This window comes from Macaca fascicularis, chromosome 14 (genome assembly GCF_037993035.2).
Source record: "Macaca fascicularis isolate 582-1 chromosome 14, T2T-MFA8v1.1".
In the NCBI taxonomy this organism is placed as follows: Eukaryota; Metazoa; Chordata; class Mammalia; order Primates; family Cercopithecidae; genus Macaca; species Macaca fascicularis.
This window is the reverse complement of record NC_088388.1, coordinates 113,076,923-113,099,369: the sequence shown is the minus strand read 5'-3', so window position 1 is coordinate 113,099,369 and position 22,447 is coordinate 113,076,923. Positions and strand designations below refer to the sequence as shown.

The window sequence follows — 22,447 nt, the reverse complement described above, 5'->3', positions numbered from 1 at the left end:
GAGAAAGAGAGGGAGGTTTGAGTCCAGCCCTGCTACTTTCTAGCTTTATGATCTTAGGCAAGTTAACTCTTTACTGTCCTCATCCACAAAACAGAATCGGCATATCTGTCTTCCAAAGTCGAAGAAAGATTGAGTTCAGATATGCAGACCACACAGCACTGTGCCTGGAACACAGCAAGTTTCAATAAATGTCTTTCTCTCCTTCCTGCATCCAAACCACGCATCCTGAGCGCTTCAATCCTTCAACAGATATTTCCTGAGAGCCTGCTATGTGTCCGGCTGTGAGGATGCAACAGAGCATACTACTGACAAGGTCCCCGCCTTCCATCCTTGTCTTCTCATCCAGATTGCTGACTCCTGGGGCTGGAGGGAAGCAGGCAGCATCTCAGGTCTGTTCCTTACCATGTGCAGGCCTGTTCACTCACCCATTAGGTTATTTTTCAAATGACTAAGTTATAACCACCATTTGGGTTACTAAGCAAGGTAGTATAAGGGGACACAAATCACATGTTCTCAAGAAACTTAGAGTCTAGTAGGCAAAAAAGGCCAAGCAAATAAATAGCTGTGTAACAAAGAAGGTGACAGGTGCTATAAGAGGGGGATAGATCAATGGCTAAGAGCGATCAGACGGGGGGCGGCCTCTCGTCTTGCCCAGACAGACGCATCCTAGGGCTGAGTCGGCTGACTTTTCAAAAGAGAAGAGAAAAAGGAACACTCGCGGGTGGGGCACCAGTCCTGGCACGGGAAACAGGCAGGACCTATTTAAAACAACTAGAGGCAGGTTAAAGCCTTTTCTGGCAAGTCCCAAAACTCGTGGAGCTGACCAGACAACCAGATAGAACCAATACTGTCAAAATCCTACAGATTTTTAGAAAACCATTGAGCTGTTGCCGGGATGATAAAAGAATCTTGCCATTCTAAGGGAAGGTTCGGGCTCAGAGGAAGGAGGGGTTGCTGAGAGAGGAGGAGGGGGTTGGGGAGAAAAGGGAACGCCCTACAAATATAGATCAGGGTTAGGAAGAAAAACCAGACGGCCAAGGACATTTATGCATTGTAGTTGCTTTACTACCTAATTAATTCAGTAATTTCAAAAACAATTTTATTTATGTTCCATTTACCACATCAAAGGTGAAAAAAAATCCTACTGATGCTAAAATAATACCTCAAGGCATCTATTTTTAATCAGTTAAAAAAAAAAAAAAGCGAGGGGTGGAGGAAGAGTTTAAAAAAAAAAAAAAACAACTCGCCCTGTTTTCTATACAATCTCTCCTGGGCAGACCACCAACCCTCAGAGAGAGAGAGAGAGAGAGAGAGAGAGAGAGAGAACACAGCCAAGCCCTCTCTGAGAGGCTTCCTGGCTGCTGAAAACCAAGCTTGTCAAAAAAAAAAAAAAAAAAAAAAAAACCCACAAATCCATAATGGCCCGAGGCTCCTCTCCAATCTATTTTCTGCTCAGCTGGTTTTAAATGAAGTTATTATGAGTCATTAAAACACCCGCAAGCCAGTGGAAGTCAGCCAATTACAATTTTAAATTTAGCCTGTTCTCTGCCCCATTCTCTTGTTTTCTTCCTTTGCCCACAGAATGCTGCTGCTGTTATTTTTTCCCTCCCTTCCTTTACCCAAAGTGAAAGAGACAGTTATGAAAATGCATAGTATTGCACAGAGCACAGAATCATTCATATGAAACTCAAATTATTAAATTAAAAAAATACAAACTTCTGCCCCCTCTCAAGTCAACCCAAGTCTTGCCTCAGCCCACTGGATTCCTCAGAAACTCCAGTCTAAGCCCTAAAGGTCATGGGGCTATTTTTAAAATGAAAAGGTTCTTCCGTGGGGTCTTGTTGAGAAATGTTCACATCCATCACACAAAATCAACATTTTCATGGCTGAATCCAAAAGGTAGAAACACACCACCACCATCTGAGAATTAATAACAAACAATGAAGTTGAAATTCAAAGGTAAAGCAGGCTTTGCAATCAAGCATGAATGTCGGTGGAAGTCACTTGATATGATGAGCTCATTTAGTTTTTAAATCTTCAAGGTAATGGTCTGTGCGGGCCCATTACAGCAAAGGAACAAATTTGAGTATTTCATGTAAATGCTTCTTCTCAATCTCTTTTTTCCCATGCTTGCACACACAAACACACACATGCACACATGGTGTTCTGATGAGGACTCTGTCCCCATTTCTAGGAATATCACTGCAGCTTTTCCAGACCCTCCAACAAGTGAGTCCCTCTACCCAGAGGACTGTCTAATCCTGCAATCTTCACCAACCTCAGTTAATGGATGAGTCTGCAAGCTCCACAGAACAGATGCCCAGATGTCTGCAAACACTTTCCATTACCTCCAGGCCCCCTCTCCCTCATGGTTACACACACACACATACACACACATAGACCAGTCCTCTGCCCCACCATACTTGCAGTTCCACTGCCCCAAGAAGGCAGCAGAGCCCCAGCCACAGACCTAGGCAGCTGAACACCTGGGAGAGGAGTGGATGCCATGCCATTTCATTGACAGTCACCGAGAGTTAGTGTGGAGGCCAGGATGCTACCAACAGTGGCTGCCTACCTGGTGGCTCTGGGTGAGCTGGAACTCAGGGTCCATCCCTACCAGGCAGCCTCACTGAGAAGAGCGTGTGAAATACCATGATGTTTCCAGGCCCACTGCGACCTGCAGCCATTTACCGAAGGCAGGAGGATTTGGCCTGACCTCTATGGAACATAAACCTGAGGCCTGTGAGCACAGATGTCCCGGGCTCTGAAGGTCGCCAGAGCTGGGCAGATGTCACCCTCCTATCTTCAGCCCTGAGCCACCCCACTCAGTAGTTCCAAGTGGCACCCCTCACAGCAACCTGTCAAGTGGCTCACCGAGACCTGTTCTCCCGGAAGCCAGTAAGGCTGAAGCTTCAGGCCTCTCCCTGGCACTGACCCCTTCCCTGAGAGGGGCTCTAACACTTGGTATTTATAATCCTTTTCTGAGGGACAGCACCCAAAACTGAGTACTCTTCAGGCCCCACCAAACCCAGATCTGCCCTAGTAGTACAAATACTTTTATAACAGGATATTCATTTATTCGACAAATACTATCAGTGCACAACACTCCTATGTGCCAGGCACTTTGCCAGGGCATGAGTACATGAGGGCGGCTGCTGAGTCCTGCACTCAGGTGCACGGTACAGGCCCAGGCGAGCACAGTACCAGCAAAGTCCAATAAGGGCCTTGCAGAGTCTAACCCTGCTCAACTACTTGCCCATCCTCAACACAACTGGGGTTTGCTGGGAACATCCAGGGACCTAGCAAAAGCAGGGGCCAAGCCAGAGAAGCCCCACTCTGGCCCCTGAGAGGCAAGGGACAAGAGCACACGAGGTTCTAGGTGCTGGGAGCATTCTAGGGACACCGGCTCAAGAGTCCTCCCCTCCGGGGAGACCTCTGGGCCAGAGTGACATTTTGTTTTCCATTCCAACCACTGCCCAGCTTCCAAGCTAAAAACACTTCGAGGTGGTGGGTTAGGACAGGGAGACAGGGAGGCAGGGAGAGACAGAGACAAAGACAGAGACAGAGAAGAGACCAACCAAGACAGATGGAGACAAAGACAGATGAAGACATAAGAAGGAAGACAGAAAATACACAGGAGTGTCAAGAAAAGGCCAAGGCTGACACAGACACAAAGGACAGGGACAAAGAGATGAAGTGAGATGAAAGCAGACTGGGGAGAAATAGAAGAAGAGAAGAGCTGAAAAATAAATACCTGCCACCACAGAGACCTGGACGAGAGCACTGAAAGTAAGAGCCACAGTAGCGTGATGGATGCCTAAAGCAGGGTGGGGCCCGTTGGGCACAGCCTGGATACAGAGACCCAGGCCCACCCTGGTTAGAGGGCTGGGAAATGGGGCCAAGGGCAAGAGAAAGCAAGGCCAGGCCTCCTAAGAACCCTTCCGGCAGGGTGTGCGTCTGCGAAGCCAAGAGAAGACAAAAAGACCCTGGAAATCAGAAATGGCATTGCCACTATCAGGTTGATCCCATGTAAATATCCCTCCCCAATAACCCCTTATCTATCCATCCTCAGACAATAACAAGGGCCAGCCCAGAATGTAGGAAGGATGGAAGGAGCAAAGGAGAGGAAAGGGAGACTAGGAGAATCAATGGCAGACAGGCAGATGTCCTAGCATCCATCCCTCTAGGGCACCATTCATTTCCTAATAAGACCGTCATCCTCTAGCTGTGCAAAATCATGTGGTGGCATGAGAGAGGGTATGTGTGGAAGAAACCACCCTATGCTGAGATAGAAAAATCATCGAGAGAGGGAGAAGGAAGAAGGTTATTACATAATTTCCACTTTCTTCCCTCCACCCTCAAAGTAATGTTCTATCTGACAGGCTCCTCTCTGAGGGGGGAAAAATGACAAATCCAATCCAAAATTCAACAGCCTGTGTTCTGTTCAGAGAGCACACAGTGTACTGTACAGCCCATAAAACTCCAAACAGCCTCCAGACACTGCCGCAATCGTCCTCCATCAAAACACTTTGTCTTGCATACAAAAATAAGATACAGCGCTGAACAGAATACAAAATCAGCCCATTACAGTACAGGGAGACTGCTACTTAGCAACGAGGGGGCTCTAAAGCCTCGATGCTCTACAGGAAGCAAAATCTGTCGAGCCTGTTGGGCAAATGATAAACATTAGCAGTATTAAAAAACACAAAAGCCATGTAAATGGATAGACATAATGTGGAAACGAATTTATAGAATAAATTGGGATGGGGGATTTGCGTGGTGGGAGGAGAGGCTGGGATCCAGAGGGGTAGATGGAACAAGCTTCCCCAACCCCTGCTAAGGCACCATATGGAGACAGAGACATGTGTATTTGGGGGCAGGGACATGTGAACCCCCTCTTCACACAGGGGCTGTAGGTGAAGGGGTGGGAGAGAACTGGTGAAAACACTGTTTAAAACCATGACCTGCAATGAACTTTCCCAACTTTCTCGGTTCAGCTGGCCTGACTAGGGCCGGGGGACCCAGGCACATAACCGCAGCACTCAGGTGGCAGTTATGTGGGGGATTTATCTGCCCTGGGGCTAGCATCGCACCCAGCACCGTCACAGAACCTGATACTTGCTGTAAACACAATCCCTGGCCAAAAAACAAAAACCAAAAAAACACAAAAACAACCCAGACAACAAAACCAAAAACACCCCATCTGGGCTGGAAAATCAGTATATTTCATCAGGTAAAGGGGAAAAATACTCTGGCTGTGAATCAGCAGCAGGGTTTCGGATCCCAGCCAAAACAGGAGCTAAAAAGCAAAACCATATTCTTCTGGTCTCAGTGTAGGCTCTTGAGGCAGAAAGCGAGAAGGGGCGGGGGTGGGGGTGGGGGGGACTGAGGACGGGTGGGGGGTGGAGAGTAAAAGGGGAGAGGCAAGAAATGTATTTTTCATCAGCTAGTGTGTAATTTATAAACAGCATTAAACAGTTTTTGTTTTCTTTTTCCTCTCTCCCGTGTATGGGCTTGGACGGTAGTCAAGCCTGCATTAATTTCTGCTTTGGGTACAGTGTGTTCTTGGAGGCGCATCTGCAAGCGATCATAAACTCTCTGGAATGCTGGCAGAACATCCAGACCTGCCGGCAGGCCAGTGACGACACCACTCTGGGAAAAAGTTCGGGAAGCAAGCCAAGTTCAGAGTAGGGAGAGAGAGAGAGAAAGAGAAGTGTGTTCAAGAGCAAGCGGGGGGAAAGTGGCTCCCTTCACCCTTTCCTCTCTCTGCATCCGCATCACCCATGCGGACCGAAGGGAGGGCAGCCCAGCCTCTGAGCCAGCCCCATCTGATCTTCTCCACTTCCTTGACCCAAAAACCAAAGGTTCCCCCCACATCAGGAATGTGGAGGGAGTAGAGGAATATGAACAAAGTTTCTTCCTGGTCATCTCCAGGGCTTGCCCTGGTGGTAGGAAGCTAACCACAAGGGAAAGCTGGTATTGACTGGAGAGTGGGCAGAGGGTGCATGGATTGGCCTGGACAGCCCCCAGTCTCTTGCTCTGAGCAGATACCAAATCTGAGAGGAGAGAGGTGAATGGGAGGAGAGACAAGGTGATGGGGAGCCATCTTTGGACTCAAAGGCAGCTCTCCAGTCATCAGCGTGGGGACCACCTCACTCCATCTCCTCCCAGTCACGGGGAATTTTCCAGCTACCTCTCTTCCCCCACCTTCTCTATCTTTGAGAAGAAGAAACTGAAACCCACAGCTCAGTGCTCCAAAAAAGAATAAATAAATAAAACAGAACAAGGACAACCCACAGATCTTTGCCATCTTGTAATGCTTTTTTTCTTCCATCCAACCACGACAGAGGAAAGTCTAAGAGATCCAATTTTGCGGACCCCTCCAGCCCTTTTCCCTGCCAGAAGGGTGACCCCAGGTCCCAGGTGATAAGCCCCAGCCACTCTATGCTGCTGATGAAATCAGAAAATCTATCAACGAAAGCCCTCATTCTTTCCCCATGGCTCTGACTCTGGGGAAGAGCCTCGTCTCAGGGACGCTCCTCAATAGCCAGGGCTTAGAGTGCCCGACAAGGGCAAGAGAGGAGTGGAAGGATGGGGCCTCCCACCTGGCAGAATGAGGCCACATGGCCCTAACCAGCACAGAAGGCACAGGCCTCTCAACACTCCAGCTACACCCCAACATAGATGACCAGTCTTCATGTTCTCCAAGGGGCTTTATTCACCCTATATTCTAGCCTAGTATATATAAAAAAGCCCAACAGTCCCTTCTATTCCAGACACAAAAATGTGTCAACTTCTTACTCAATCCTTCAGTGGCTCTCCAGTGCTTCAGGGAGAATGCACATCATTTTGCTACTCCTTCCATAGATGTATCTCATCCATCTCCTCTAAACCCTGCACTTTGCTCTCTCCCTGCAGGCTCAGTCTACACTCGCAGGTTACACCACCCACCTCCACAGGTGGCTTGGGCTTCCCCTCACCGAGTCCTTTCAAAATGCTGTTCTGTTACCCTCTGGTACAAAACACCCTCCTACTCCGACTTTCTCCTAGATTTCTTAGCACTTTGCACACATTACCATCTTGTATGATGACTGTATAGTCATACTCATCTCCCACTCTAGACTTAAGCTCCTTGAGGGCAGGGATGCTGTAGAAGTCTTCACTGTTAAGTGCACAGAGCCTGACACACAATTCGTGCTTATTAAATATCCTCTGGTTCCAAAAATGAATGACACTCCCAGAATAGAAGCAGGCCACATGAATACTCAAACCCTAATCGTAGGCAGCTGAGTCAAAAATAGGGACAAGCAGTTCTAGGCATGCTCACTTATAAGCCACCAGGACGTTAAGCCAAGCTGTGGGAAATCTACCTAATGGGAAACCTTACACTGGCCCATCTCAGAACCAACTTGAGTCACTGCATGTGTCTGTGGTCTCTGCATGGACATCTCAGAGCTAGGAATCACTTCTCATGTTACAACAAGGAGTGGCAAAGAGACAGTGGATCCATAGATGCTTCAAGGCCAGATCCCCACAAGGGGTAAGGTAGCAGAGGGTGAGGAGGGACACAGTCTTCCTGGGACACAGGAAGGGGAGGGGCCACAGTCCTACACCCAAGCTTCACCCTCCACCAGGGCCAGCTTTGCAAAGCCTTGGAGGCCATCTCTCTTCCCACCCCAGGCCTCTTTCCCCAATACACAAACCCTTCTGACCCCCAAAACCACCTCTGAGAATGCAGGGCCTGGCCAGATCATCTCATTAGTTAATGAGTTCAGTTACTGATGGTTAAACTTATTGTGATGATCAGGTATAGCTCATAAACACTTGATTAGTTCACACATTCAAATTGAAATTAAAACTTCAATTAAACTGAAATTCACTACTATCATTTAGGGTCTTTAAAACAAACCCTAAAAACAGAAAGTAAGGGAGAGAGAAAAAGGGAAGGCACTGTGTCTCAGAAGGGCCTCCTACAGGGCAAACTTCTAATTAAACAAACTGTCAATTTCAACGCAATGAAAACTGACTTAGGAGTGTAATGTTAGTATTCTAGTCACTGAAAATAAGAACTGCATTGTCGATCTCCTATAGGCTGATTTCGTGTGATAGGGAAATGAAGAGGAGAGGAGGAAGACAGGGAGAGAAAGGAGGAAAAACTGCGAAGGAAGAACGAGCCGGAGCGCTGTCTCCCTTTCAGAAATGACATCTCTGCGGAATTCAATGCGGCCTATTCTCAAGCATCAGAGAAACTATTTTCTTGCCTCCTCCTTCACCCCACCCCAACCAGATTAGAAAAAAAAATTAATCGTGTATGATGACAAACTTGGCTCAGCACTCACTGTACATACTGTACCCACAAGTCTGGCTCCCAGCCAGGCCTGGCCTGGAGCCAGAACTACAATAACAAACACAGGCAATGCTAGCCAAGAGGGGGTGGGGCAGCACGCAGAGCTAGCCAGGAAGTGAGCGCCGTTCAGCTCCGCTGAGCAGAAGAAAACAGCAGGAATGTGCCAGTGCAAGGGTGGCAACATTTAAGGGGGCAACCACGACCCCCACCCAGATCCTGGACTCGTTTCTCCACAGCCTGCCCCTTTTTAAAAAAAAAAAAAAATAGTGCCACCCCCTGCCCCTCCACCCCCCACCTAGGATTCTGGAGCAACTACTGTTCTTCCAGGCTGTGGGCTGCTTCAACCCTTGGTCACCTTCTGTAGAATGGGTCTACTCTACAGACCTGGTGCACCCATTCTCACTGTCCGCTTTCTTCATGGAGCCTTCGAACTAGAGCAGCAGGAAAACCTCACATCATCTAATTCAATGTCTCCTCTAAAACGTCACCTAGTTCTGTGTTCAGGCATCTGGGAGTAGGCATCAGAACATGTAAACCACCACTGGAATCTGTAAGAAGACCCAGCGGCACCAGCCCAGGCCTCTGACCCCAACTCCCCAACAAGGCCAGGTCACTGCAGAGGCCCCCAGGGCCTGTTTAACAAGGGCCAAAAAATTCAGGAAATAAGAGTAGCCTCTAGCCTCACTAAGCCCTTTGTGCTATTTTATTTTGAAGACCTCTCAGCACGGGGGGTGAGGAGTATGCCGGACAACAGAAAGAAAAAAAGAATAGAAATATCAGAATGTAGGCTGGAAGCTATCTGCAAGGGTGAATTAAAACACGACTATGGCTCATCACACCTGTCTAATCATCAAATCATCCTTTCCAAGGGCACTGGCAAGTGACTAGCAGAGGGACAAATCATTGGACACAATCGGCATTCAGTGCCCAGTAAGACAGGCATGGAAAGGAAAAACTAGGAAAACAGGATCCAACTCCCAAAGCCTCTGGAGCAGCCATATGAGATCAGGGGATCTGGAAGCAGCATCTTAGGTGGGACCAAAGTCAGCTTCCCCAGGCAACTGCCAGCTCCGCAGGGCAGTTGCTCAAAGTCGTGCTCTTGTCTGAACTGGGGATACCGGGCCTACCTGACATGAGTATGCAAGCAGCCCTTTCCTCTCTGCAGCCGCTCCCACCAGCCCACCAATACCACTGATGTGTGATTCACAGCAGAGACACTGGCTAACTCACACTGGGTCACACTGCCTGGAAGAGGGATACAATATGAGCCAGGGGCTCCTGGCTGCCCACTCCAGTGAGTCCTTGGGACATAAACAGTTCCTACCATAGGAGGGACTTGTCCGGAGAGCGGAGTTTCCCTGTTCATCGGCCTCCCAGGCTGCATCATTCACTCAACAAATACTTGCTGGCACCAATAATGTGCCAGGCAGTGTGCTGGATATAATGCAGACAGGATCTGACCCCATTACACGTTAGGCATGGTGGTATGTATTCAAGGTGAGCCTCACAGCTTCTCTGAGATAGCGTTAAATATTTTCATTTTACAGATGAGGATACTGAGGCTGTAAGAGCTTATGGTTCTTGCCCCAGATCCCATCAGCAGTAGGTAGGTGTCCAGATTTCTTCCACCATGTAACCCCGCCTCCCAAGTAAGGGAGATAAGGCAAGTCCATAAATAACTGTAACACAGAAGAAAAACTGCACCCAAAAATAGCTTCAAATGAAGAAATACGGGCACAGAGAATGCACGATTGCTTCTGGCTGGAGGTGGGGAACAGCTGGGAACGGCATCATGGAAGGGACCTTGGAAGATCTGGGAAGATGGGAGATGGGTTATTCCAAGTAGACAGAATGGGGCAAACAAAGCCACAGAGCTCCGAAAGCAACAAGCCCACGAAGCAAACCAAGAAGATGAGTCTGGCTAGAGCACTGGACTCAAGGAAAGGGCAATAAGAAAGGATGCTTACTGGGGCTGAAAGGGCAAAGAGGCTTTACCAATAGGCTAGAAGTGCGCTGCCCTAAAAGTGCCCAGCGCCACACAAGGGTCTAGGGCAGGACGTGCCACACTTTGCAGTAAGGCAGTGGTGAACTAAAGCAGAAAAAAATCAAGACCAAGAAAGCAAGGGAAGGGTAACCAACCTGGTAGGCAGACAGGTCATGAAACTCGCCACACCCTGAACCTTAAGTAGCGTACAAAGCTGAAGGGAAGCTCAAAGATACAAGGTGTAAGTCACTAAAACAGAAGAAAAAGTATACGTGAGTGCCAAGCAGATCTGGACGCGGGAATGCCTGGAAGTCAGGGCTCTGGGCCGAGGTGAGACAAGTGGGCAGGAGGAGGATGATTGAGGGGAGCCAGGGGCCGGGTAGGGAGGGCCCACAGGAAGGAGACACAGAATGCACGAAGACATGGGGACAGTAGACGCGCCGAGATAGATAGCTGCCAGCTGCCTGCTGTGGACAAATCCCTGCGCCTGGAAGAGGGAAGAATGGGAAGTGAGAAAGAGTTAGGACACTTTAGGAAGGGCCATGAGGGCCAGGGGGAGAGGCCACATCCAACACAATGCAGAACCACATGGGCCCTGCAGCAAGGCAGTGGTGAGCTGAAGCAGAAAAAGCGACCGAAGAGCACTTCCACAACTGTACACATGATGGGCTCAGGGGAAAGAGAGTACAAGCGGCCAGGCAGGCAGGGAACCAGCGGATGGGGACACGCCTCCGGGGCAACAAGCTCAGAAACAAGGATGAGGGAGGAAGGTGCAAGCAGAAACCGTTAACATTTATTAAATGCCAACTGTATGCCAGCGGCTTACTACAGATGCCTTCAACATATATTCTGTCACCTAATCCTCCAAAAAATTATATGTTAACAACACCAGCACTTGACAGATGCAGAAACTGAGGTTCACAAGATGAATGTAGCTAAGTTCACACAGCACATATCACAAACAGGATTTGAACCTTTGTCTGCCCAACCCCGAAGCCCATTTCACAAATGCCAAACTGCTTGGAGGGCCAGTTTCTGGAGCCAATATGGGGAAAGGAGAGGCAGGCCTTGGCCTACATGAGGAGAAGACAAGACCAAATGAAACAACAGCCCTCTCTTCTCCCCTAAAAAATGACTCCAAGGTTGGAAGGCAAGGGAATTAAAGGGAAGAGAATATGCGCCTGGCAAAGAAGAACTGAGGCCTCCACAACTAAAGTCAGGTGACCTAGGCCTCAAAGCCACTGCATCAGACCTGCTAGATCCTTCCCTCCACCAAGAACACCCAGGCCTGCCAAATGTCAGGTGCTTCTCCCCATTCCAGGCCTCGTGAAGCAGAGCAGCTTTGCCCAAACATGAGCAAAATTACCAGCAGCCACCCAGTCGACCTCACTAGAATTGGATAAAATTAACTTGCAAAAGACAGCAGGCTATAACTAGCTTTGTGTTCCAACCTTTCTATATCTATTTAATTAAAGGCTCCTGTATAATGTGAACCCAATAGTCAGATTCATTAGACAGCGAGAACTTAATTCCACAACTGTTTCGCTAATGAAACTGCAGTCTACTTTGGAAGGTAGATCACACGGGACACTGGTTACCAGTGATGCCTAGGAAACCCAGGAGAGCTTGAAGGTGGGTTCATCCAGGTAGCCCCACCATCAGGATGGATCTTCTGTGTCATGAGCCTGGAGGGAGGGTCCAGGGAACAAGATAGACCAGGGCCCCAGCTGGCAGTGGGGACATGCAGGCTGCAGCAGGCTCTCACTACGGGGGAAGGCAGGCAGGAGATAGTTGCCTGTATCTGAACGGGTCACTAAGGCGACCTTGCCTACCTGAATGAGCCAGTAAGTGCATTCTCAGCCGCAAACTATCCAGGAACCGCTTCCCGCAGAGCTCGCACCCGTACGTCTTCATCCCACTGTGCAGCTTCCTGTAAGGGAAAGGAAAAGAGAGGTTGCTGCTGCTCTGGCTGGACAGGAGGCCCAGCCATCCACCACCTGACTTGGCAGCCACCCCTCCGGCAGGTGACAGGCGGAAGGGAGCAGGAGGGCACCGATGGAAACCCATCCCTGGATCCTCAGACAGCGTAAATCATGCCCTCTGCCCAGGGACTGCTGCCAGTGAAGCACCCATTCCTGGTCTTGTCCATGGGCTTTACCACTGGCACATGGACCAAGAAAAAAAATCAGATCCATTTCCAGAGGGAGAAAGGATGAAACACCCAGGACAGTCAGACAGACATAATGCTCACTGTCAAACTAGCACAGACCTCATAGGAGGCCCGCAGCTCTGCTCACCTCTGCAGCATTGCCTTCCCCGAGTGATGACTGTGAACAAGCCCATTGGACCCAGGAGGGCTATACCTGTATCTTTTCTCTCTCCTACCTCCAACTTCCACTACAGTGACTGACATAAAGGAGGCTCTGAACAAGCCTATGAATAAATTAATGCCCTTATAGACACAAGATACTTCTTTCTCTGGCATCCAGATGTTCTTAGGACTGCAGTGACCCGCCCCAACATGCACAGCTTTCCCCTAAGGCTCGGCTTTAGAAGTGTCTTCCCTCTGTCTTGCCCCAGCAGAAAGCAGAGTTTCAAGAAACTGGATAACATCATTCTATAAATGTAGGGTGGTTGTAGTCATCTGTGGCTCTTCATACACATTCTCTCATTTTGCCATCACTATGATTCTGTGAGGTGGACTGGTCCCATGTCATCACCCCTGGGAAGACCGAGGTCTCAGTAACAACCAGTCACAGGCCCAAACTGCAGCAGTGCTCCCATCCCAACTCCCAACCCGGGGCCTCTCCCACCAGACCCCTGGCTCAGTCACGAGCCAGCACGGGAGATGGTAAGATGCAGGGAACCGGGTGCGCCAACAGGGAGCCGAGCACTGGGGAGAGGCTCCAAGCTGCCGCCCACCCACACTCCTGTTGTCAGGCCCATACATGCTATCGCCAGATCCAGGATCCGGCCTCCACCTCCGCCCCAGTCTCTGCACCATCCCCGCAACTTCCCCAGGGGCCTTGGCCCTCAGGACAGGGCAGATGTGGTAGCCAGAAGCAGGATCTGTGGGTGGTGGAGCAGGCAGAAGAGAAAACAAGGGCCTCTATCTCCATCAAAATGTTGACGTGTTAAGACCGTAGTAAAAGGCTGGAGAGTTGGTACTGACAACAGATAAAACTGCAGGTGGGCAGAGGGAGTATCACACACTCAAGCTGGCAGCATCTAGATGGTAGCAAAACCGAGCCACCCACTGCCACCACCTTCCAAGTCCCAGAATGACAAGCCAGCAGTGTGTCAAGACCATGTGGTGGACCCAGGTGAGCCTCTTTAGCGCCACAGTCAATGGGCTCCCGCAGCATGGGGACCAGCATACGGTATCCACTGTGGGCGGCCTTCTGATAGGGATCACAAAGTTCTCTCCGCAGAGCTCTTTCTCAATCACATTGTTTTGTTTGCATGCTTTCCCTTTCCCTACTTGCCAAAGACAAATGATTTCTCAATCACAAACACATACACACACACACCCTTATCTACGACACTGTAGGGGTACCACCCCCTCCATGTTCTCTCGCTCCTTGCCACGCTGATCCACCCAAATTGGGAAATATTAACAGTACAGAACATTTTAACTGAACATTCTTAACTCTATATAGGTTTCACAATGCTGGGCACTGGGACATGTCCTAATAGCATTTTGGACAAAGTATCTCTTAAACCACGTACCTAGGTATGTGAGTGCATGCAAACACACACAATGGTGCAGTATTCCTGTCACTTGCCCGGGCATGAAAGATACTTGCTTTTCTAAGAGATGTTCTATAGAGTGGTAAAGGCTCTATTCACAAAGGGTTCAGCAGGTGAACGCGCACACAGTAATGGTAAAATCTGGTGGATGGTAACATAAGGGTTTCAGTTTATTTTCATCCTTTTCTTCACCAGGGGTTTGTTAGCTCCTGGGGTGCTCACTTCTCAGGGGTGGCTGTCAAGAGGAACAGGAGGACGAATACCCATTTGTATTTATTTTCCAAAAGGACACTAAAGTGACCAGTCTTCAGATTTGGGAGCCACCGCCAGGCTAAACTTCCCTCTGGGGCTCCCATCTCTTCTCCCTGAGGGTTCCAGATCAAATCCCTCACCACAATAAACACTCTCGGTTTGGGTAACACCATTGCCTTTTCTTTAGCTGTGAATGGATTTGCCCGGCAATTGGTGGAAGTGGCTTATCTTGGCCAACTGGATCGGCTTGGTGTGAAAGATGACAGGCACTTGCCCTTTTACTACAGAGGTGGCAGAGTACAGAGAAGAATGCCCAGCCAGCAGCCAGAAGATCTGCATCCTCCCATCTGACTCGGCCATTAACATTGGACAAGTCATGCTATCACAATCTCTCTGCATTGGATCACCTATAAAGTGATGTAGATCACATCAAATATTTTGAATAGAGACAAAATTTTATCATTCCAAAGTCTTACCCATATTCTTTTACCTAGCCTACAAGGTGGTCCTCTAAGGGGCACTATTATTCTCCCTGAGCCACGTCCCACTTGTTACAGTGCACTGTGATGTCCTCTGACACTGAGGCAGCCAGGCTAGGATTGCCCAAGCAAACCTCTAGACCCAATCCCAGCAATCTGGTCATTTACAATCTATTCCAAGTGGCCTGAGTTTCCTCCTTCACTCACTTGCTATTTGTCTTTCAGTGAAAGAAACTTCCAGAAGTTACCACCAGCCTGTCCTCGGAATGACTCTGTTGTCATGCATTTCCCTGCCTTCAGAGACCCGGGTGTCCTATCCTGTCTAATCCTCAGGGTAAGGTGACTGCCCTGCAACTGACCCACTAACTCAGTGCCCCATACAGGTTACCAGAGATTAATATGGTGTCCATGTGATTCCACATGAAGTACAAGGGCAAAGGTCTTTCCTCACTGGCAGAGAGACCTGGGCAAAGCACACAAAGTTCATTAGAGAAAAAGGGAACAACCTCACAGGCCCAGGAGTTCAACAGAGCCCAGCACTGGTTTGCTCATATCTTTAATTCTTGTTCATATACCAAAGGAAGAATGTGGAAAAGTGAAGGCTTCTCCTAATTCAAAGAAAATAATGGTGGAGAATTTCAGTGCATTTGAGGGACCTGGCTACCAGCAGACTCTCCATGGCACAGTCTGCAGAACAGCCAATGTGGAAATAGAATTCCAACTGGTTCCTGGAGCAAAAGTGCAAATTCGTGTGAACTCACAGTCTATTCCCTCTTTAGACCACAACCTCCCACCACTACCATCACCACATTATGCAACTGCAAAGCATTTAGATCAAAATGGAAATTCTATCCACCTCCTTCTTCCTTACCACATACTCACATCTTCCCAATCTAGTCCTGTCTTTTCATAAGGTTTAATTGCACGTGGCCATCTGAGATTATCAGCCTCCACTGTGACAGGAAAGGAGGACATCTGGGGGCATGTTTGCACCTTTCTGCACGCTGCCTTAGTTGGTGGTAGAGTTTTCACACTCTCTTCGCTGAGAAGAAGCTACCTTGCTGAACACCATTTTGAAAGTAACCCAGTTCTAGTACAGCCCACGCATCTCCGTCCTATACTCAGTGGAGATTCCATTGCCCCATATGCTTCAGGTCCTCACTCTCCGTTCCTGGAGAACAGACTCAAGTTCTCCCCAACTCTTAGTGGCTCATTAGGTAAACTCACCTTGCATGTAACAGATTTTCACTTATGTCCAAAAAGACAAAGAACACATTAACCTCTAACAAGTTTCTGTTTTCTCAAGAAAGCTGAATCATTATGAGAAATTCAAGCTAAACAAGTAACTGAAGAGAAGAATTCATTTAACAAGTAACTGAAGAGAAGAATTCATTCCTTCTCACTGGGTTTCAACTACACAACTCTCACTAGTCAAACGAAGCTAGCAAGATACAAGTTCATCATTTGAACCATTTCTGTGCCACTGTGAGTCTGAAAACTCATAAAGATTTCATCTGGTTTAGAGTGCAAACTCCATAATGGCAGAGACCATGCCTATATTTCCTTTCCTCATGAGGCCTCGTTCAAAAGGGATTGATCAAGGATGTTGGAGAAATCCCTCTCTGTAAAGTGGCATCTGTGGCATTCCTTTGCTCATCCTAACAATATTTCAAGTACAACAGCTTCATAGGCGGCCTCCAATTCAAAACTGGACCCTGTCCTGTGGCTCCTAAAGTCCATACAAGGACTAATGGCTACTGCATAGAAGCATGAAGCCATTAGACCAACCTGTCATCTTCAGGATAAACCTTGATCAACCTAGCCTACCTAGAACAGCAACAGGAGCATAAATGGCAGCGAGGAGAGACCCAAGCCATACTCCATCCTCCCTACCTTCAGCTTCAGCTTCCAGAGTGAGCTGACCACAACAGTTGACCCCCAAGGGGGCATTCACCATGTCTACTCTCTGCAGGGTAAGCTCGGCCCACTTCTGTCCTATGCAGCCAGGGACCAAGGGGAGAAGGCTATGAGAAGAGCTCACTGCACTACCAGGTGTCAAAGGGAAAAGCCCAGCAGCACTGCCTAGCTGAAAGAGAGAGGTTCATGTCCCAGCACTGCCAATGTCACATTGCTTCCCAGGTTCCTGAGCCCAGGGGCAAATGCTCAAGTTGGAGCAGACCAACAGGCAGGGAAGGTTTAGAGAAAGAAACCTCAGTTTCAGTAATCCAAGGGTTGAAATTGTCTGACCTGTGAGTTTTGCTGGAAAGACCAGCATGGGGAACTAGGACCTGTAATTGGGAAAAGTGAATGGGAGGGCTCCGCAGCTGGACTACCCACTGCTCTCTCCCGTCTTTGAATGAGGAAAAATAAAGTGGGAAATCCATCCTGTAAGGGTATTTATAAGATGATGTTGTCCTTGTTTTCAGCCTAACTGATCCATCCTCTGAACCAACACTCAGACCACATCAATGCAGTATATAAGGTCCTTCCAAACTCACCCTATTGTAGGTATGAAGCCACTCCACACAAAAGTCACCCCAGTGCTTTGGATTTTTGCTTTCTGGTTCTATGACCATCAATTTGACCTCATTAGTGCAAAAGTCACCCCGATGCTTTGGGCTTTTTGATCCTATGACCACCCCTTTCTGATCCCGTGACCATAAATTTGACCTTCTCAGTGCTTCAGAGGGGTACTCAGAATAGATAGGTAGCAGATGGGAGATTCTGTAAGATCCAAGCCATGACCTAAATGATTCTCTCTTCTCCAAAATGTCTGCCATCCCCATGAGAACCAACACTCTCCAGGATCATCTACTTACCCAGCTACCATGCAAATTTCCTGGTCCTCTCGAGCAGGACCTGGGCAGTTGGTGCTGACATGCAGACTTGGGCCCCACGTGGGGACAGTATAAGGTAGGTCCGCTTATGGAGCTCTGCCAGTGCTCTCAGCCTCAAAAGCAACCGACTCCTAAGCTCAGTGATAAGAGAACCTCGCCCTAGCCTCATTCACCTTTCCAAGTAGACACATAATTGAGTAAAGGGAAAGCTTAAGTACTTTAGTAATGGGCTCACTCTTCCTCCTTAGACCTTTTAGTCAAAAACACACTTTCAATGTCCATTTACCTTTAATTCAAATGACAAAGGAAAGGTGAAATAGTCAATGCCATTCTGTGCTCTAATTTTAAGAGGAAGGGATGAATGAAAAGTTATGAGGCTATCAGTATTTCCTCCCCAGAGCAACTTCCAGAGACACTGCAGAGTGTTTCCATATTCAGTCCATTCTCCTGTACTTTCTTTTTTAAAAAATTCTTTTTAATAGAGACGAGGTCTTGCTATGTTGCCTGGGCTGGTCTTGAACTCCTGGGCTCAAGTGATCCTCCCATCTCAGCCTCCCAAAGTGCTGAGATTACAGGCATAAGCCACTATGCCCAGCCTAATTCTCCTGTACTTTCCATGTGTCTTTTTGTGGGAAAGGAATACTCTAAACAGAATCTGTTCTACTAGCGGCCTCCACCCTAAGCCAGACTATGTTATTCATAGGGTATCAGGATACTCTGGGGAATGTTCCCTTCCTTCTAAGGGTGACATCATGTCTTCCCAAGGAATGTCTCTTCGTGCCACCAAAAGTGCCACATTCCAGGCTAAGTAGGCCATTAGTCACACCCAGTGTCATTCTCCTTACATATTTTGTAGGAATATTAAGTTCAAGATTCAAGACTAAACCATTTATAAGTTCCTTAAGACTATACACTCTGTGGGGGCAAGCACTAGGTCTTTATCTCTGTCTTTTATGGCCTCAGCACAGATTTAGGCAGCCGGAACAGATATATGAGAAGCTATTGCTAGTGAAGCAATTTCCAACCACCCTAAGACAAAGGGACACCTGACTACTAAAATCTAGCCCTGGGACTGCCCGGAACCAGAGCGGAGGCCTGGTATCCCAGGGGAGAAAAAGCAGCAATCATTCTAATGTTGGCTGGGGAATGGGTCACTTTCATTTTCTTAAGGCATAAGAGAAATTACCCTTTTGCCCACTTTTTTAAAATGTTGAGATTAGATAGTCATTTGACAAGCTGTGAATGCTTAGCGGGTATTACCACAAATTATCCTTCTAGCAATAGAGTTCGTTGCTCCCTGACTAGTCAATATTAATAAACATTACCGAATGCTTTTACAACACAATTTATTTTTTAATACAGCTCTTTATGTATGCCATAAAGTAAATATACCAATAAAAGTCAATGATTTCAAACAACAGATTAAGAAAAACAACCAAGAACTAACTGAGGGCTAGTTAACACCTTCCATGCTGCAGGTTTTGGGAGCACACAGCAGGTGCCTCTCTGCTGGGGATCCAGACCAGGAGAGTTACGGAAGACAGTGGCCATTTGGTTGTTCTGGAGCCATTTAAAGGGAGGGGGAGAAAAATACCAAACCAGCTGTGTTTTCTTAAGAATCACCTTTAAAAAAGTGGTATATTGACCGTGTATATATGTGTACATATATATACATTGGACTGAGTGCAGGGGACCCAGCTTTCACTCCAGCTGTGCAGATGTCCATTAAATAACCTTGGCCAAACCACTTAGTTTCTCTAGATTTCACTTGACACCTCTGCAGCAATGCAAAGGTGGAGTTAGATGGCTTCTTCGGCTCTTTCCAATCAGGTTTACAAAACTGAAAGGCTGTGGGGCTGACATGGGTCTGTGCTGGCTGGATTAGATCTCCTGCATAAGGGTCCATACCAGATTCGTCCTCTCAGTCTTCCTTGCTGACCTCAGAACATAGCAGGGGCTCATTTTTGTTGACTGAACGAGCAAACAAACAAGAAAGGGAATCGGAAGAGAAAAATGTAGAGGTGGAAAAAACTCACCCTGTGTACACACATATGCAGACACACACACACACACACACACACACACAACAGTCAAAGAACAGTTTCCCCTACTGTCCAAAAGAGAAGCTCTCTATGGGATTCTTAGAAAGAAAGCCATGCAGCCGGGCGCAGTGGCTCACGCCTGTAATCCTAACACTTTGGGAGGCCGTGACCGGCGGATAACAAGGTCAGGAGATCGAGACCATCCTGGCTAACATGGTGAAACTCCACCTCTACTAAAAATCCAAAAAAAATAGCCAGGCATAGTAGCAGATGCCGGTAGTCCCAGCTACTCAGGAGGCTGAGGCAGGAGAATCACTTGAACCCACGAGGCGGAGGTTGCAGTGAGCCGAGATGGCGCCCCTGCACTCCAGCCTAGGTGACAGACGAGACTCCACCTCAAAAAAAAAGAAAGAAAGAAAGTCATGCATCCTATGCATCCTGCCTTGGCCTGGATGAAGGCCAATCTGGAGCTGACTGAAGAGTGGAGGGAACTGTCCTGAGCCTTGAAAATATGAGGAAGGACAACGGCATTCCCTGGGGCCATGACCACACCACGTACAGCACTTTCAGATAAGGCTGCCTGCCAGTGCTAAAATACAATGTCAGAAATGACAAAGGGGCACACTAATCTCCCTGCAGCAACTGCTCAAGGAGGGATCTTCATGGCGGCGGAGCACCAGGAGGCCTGGGCTTCTGGCTGTTACGTAACCGGTCCTTTGTTTTAAAATACTGAGTTCTCCTAAGTCATTTATTGGAAATATCTCTATCAACAAATTTCACCAAGAACAAAAGTTTTTCATTTGTTCTCTGGGCTATAGGATGATCTTATCGCACACAATCTCATACAGTCTCTTTCAACAAGGTCTTAGCGTGCTTATCTGTGAAGTTCCTGGTAGCCAAATATGATTGAAATGTTCTATTTATGCTCACTGGATTAAGGAGATGTTGCAAAACTGCACAAAAACCTGGCAGATGTAAGCAAGGTATTACAGCCAGGGCAGTTAAGATCCAGGGGGAAGAGATCAATACACACTTTTGTAGTTTCCTTTCTTTTTCTTTTTCTTTTAAGAGACCAGAAAAGTTATGCTTTTAGAAAAGGAAAAGGAAAAAATAGTAAAATGCCTTAAAGATTTATAGCTTCTCTGAGCTTTTTCCAAACCCAAAACAGGGCACCATGATGCATACTTGATGATGTCAGCCCAAGGGAAACAAAAATAAATCCAAAATATTCTCTCCAGATCCTAAAAGGCCCTATAAGGGAATTAAACTATGATTATGGATGAACAGGGATTTTGTTCTCCCTCTCCCGTACAAGGCTTTCAACCAGCACAAATAACCAATTCCTGGGAAAACAGTTCTCAAAAAGCTACAGACTTTTCCTTTATCTCCTTGTTTTGCCTGGATACATGTGGAGGAAGGGTTGTCTCCTGGTTATCTAGGATCATTTTTATATGTTTCCACTCTAGCCAGGAAGCCACAATGCTCCCTTCAGATCCCATGGACCAGCCATGGAAACTCAGAGATTGCTGAGAATAACTGAGGTTTATTAAAGGCCTGAGAAGAAATTTCCTCTGGAATTAAACCATTCTGAAAACCTTTTTAATGTATATGGCCTCATTCTTTCTGCTTTGGTACACTGAAAATTAAATTACTTTTCTATGAGGATTCTGAGCTGGAGAGCTATCACTCTAAACATCAATTATGAACACAAGATAAGAGATTGAACGGATTACCTGTACGGGCACCAAATCACATTGTAAACATTATCGTCATTTTAATGAAGAAAAAAGGCAAAAGCCAAATAGATATTAGCTTCTTTACTGGTTCTTTCTTCTTTTCTTCTAGAAAAATGCAAAAAAGAATACCTAGTCAACCGAGGCTTTTTTTGTTTTGTTTTTGTTTTTAAGATGGAATCTCACTCTGTCACCCAGGCTGGAGTGCAGTGGCACGATCTTGGCTCACTGCAACCTCTGCCTCCCAGGTTCAGGCGATTCTCATGCCTCAGCCTCCCGAGTAGCTGAGACTACAGGCGAGCGCCACCATGCCCAGCTAATTTTTTTTTAATTTTTAGTAGAGAGGGGGTTTCACCTCATTGGCCAGGCTGTCTGCAACTCCTGACCTCAAGCGATCCACCCACCTCAGCCTCCCAAAGTGCTGGAATTACAGGCATGAGCCACCATGCCTAGCCCCAACTGAGGTTTTAATAATAAAGAAGGTAATGCATTTATAGATCATGTCTGACTTTGAAAGGGCTTCCTGAGGATCATCTCAACCACCTTGTGGCTAACATGGAGAGTATAGAGCCCATTTTGTGGATGGGGAAAGTGAGGCCACATGACTTACTTGCCCATATAAACAGGCAGACATGGCCAGACTTCTCACCTCAGGGTCTGCCTTCATATTCCTACCTAAGCCAGAGTCCTTCCCTGAAACGGGCAGGAAAACCAGTAGCTAAAACGGAGTCACCGAGAACATTCCTGGGCTTTTCCCAATCTAATTGAATAGAAACAAGAACAGAGAGGCCTCTAAGAAAAAAAGTAAATTGAATGATGGCACCCAGAGTCCGCTGACAGGCTGTGAGTTTCACAGGGACTTTATAACCTCCTACAGGGAAGGCATGCCGACTCATGCCCCACTGCTACTCACCCTGTATCTGTTAAGCGCCTACTGTTTGCTGGACTTCAGTAAAGTCAGGCTGCTCCTGAATCACAGCCCATCTAGGTAGGTTGTCCATCAACACAATTTTGCATCACTGC

General features: G+C 47.5%; 1 protein-coding gene across 11 annotated transcripts in view; it reads right to left on the bottom strand.

The window, feature by feature from the left end:
• ZBTB16 (zinc finger and BTB domain containing 16) overlaps positions 1–22,447 on the bottom strand; it is a 197,119-nt gene that overhangs the window by 87,289 nt on the left and 87,383 nt on the right. For 8 of the 11 annotated variants that reach the window (XR_012423712.1, XR_012423713.1, XR_012423714.1 and 5 more), the window contains one exon: positions 12,164–12,261. The exons of the other annotated variants lie outside the window; for them this stretch is intronic. Coding sequence is in view for 5 of the 8 variants with exons in the window: in XM_045370983.3 (XP_045226918.2) it covers positions 12,164–12,261 (98 nt within the window). In the remaining 3 variants the exon portion in view is untranslated. The remainder of the gene's footprint in view (positions 1–12,163; positions 12,262–22,447) is intronic. 11 annotated transcript variants of the gene reach the window in all.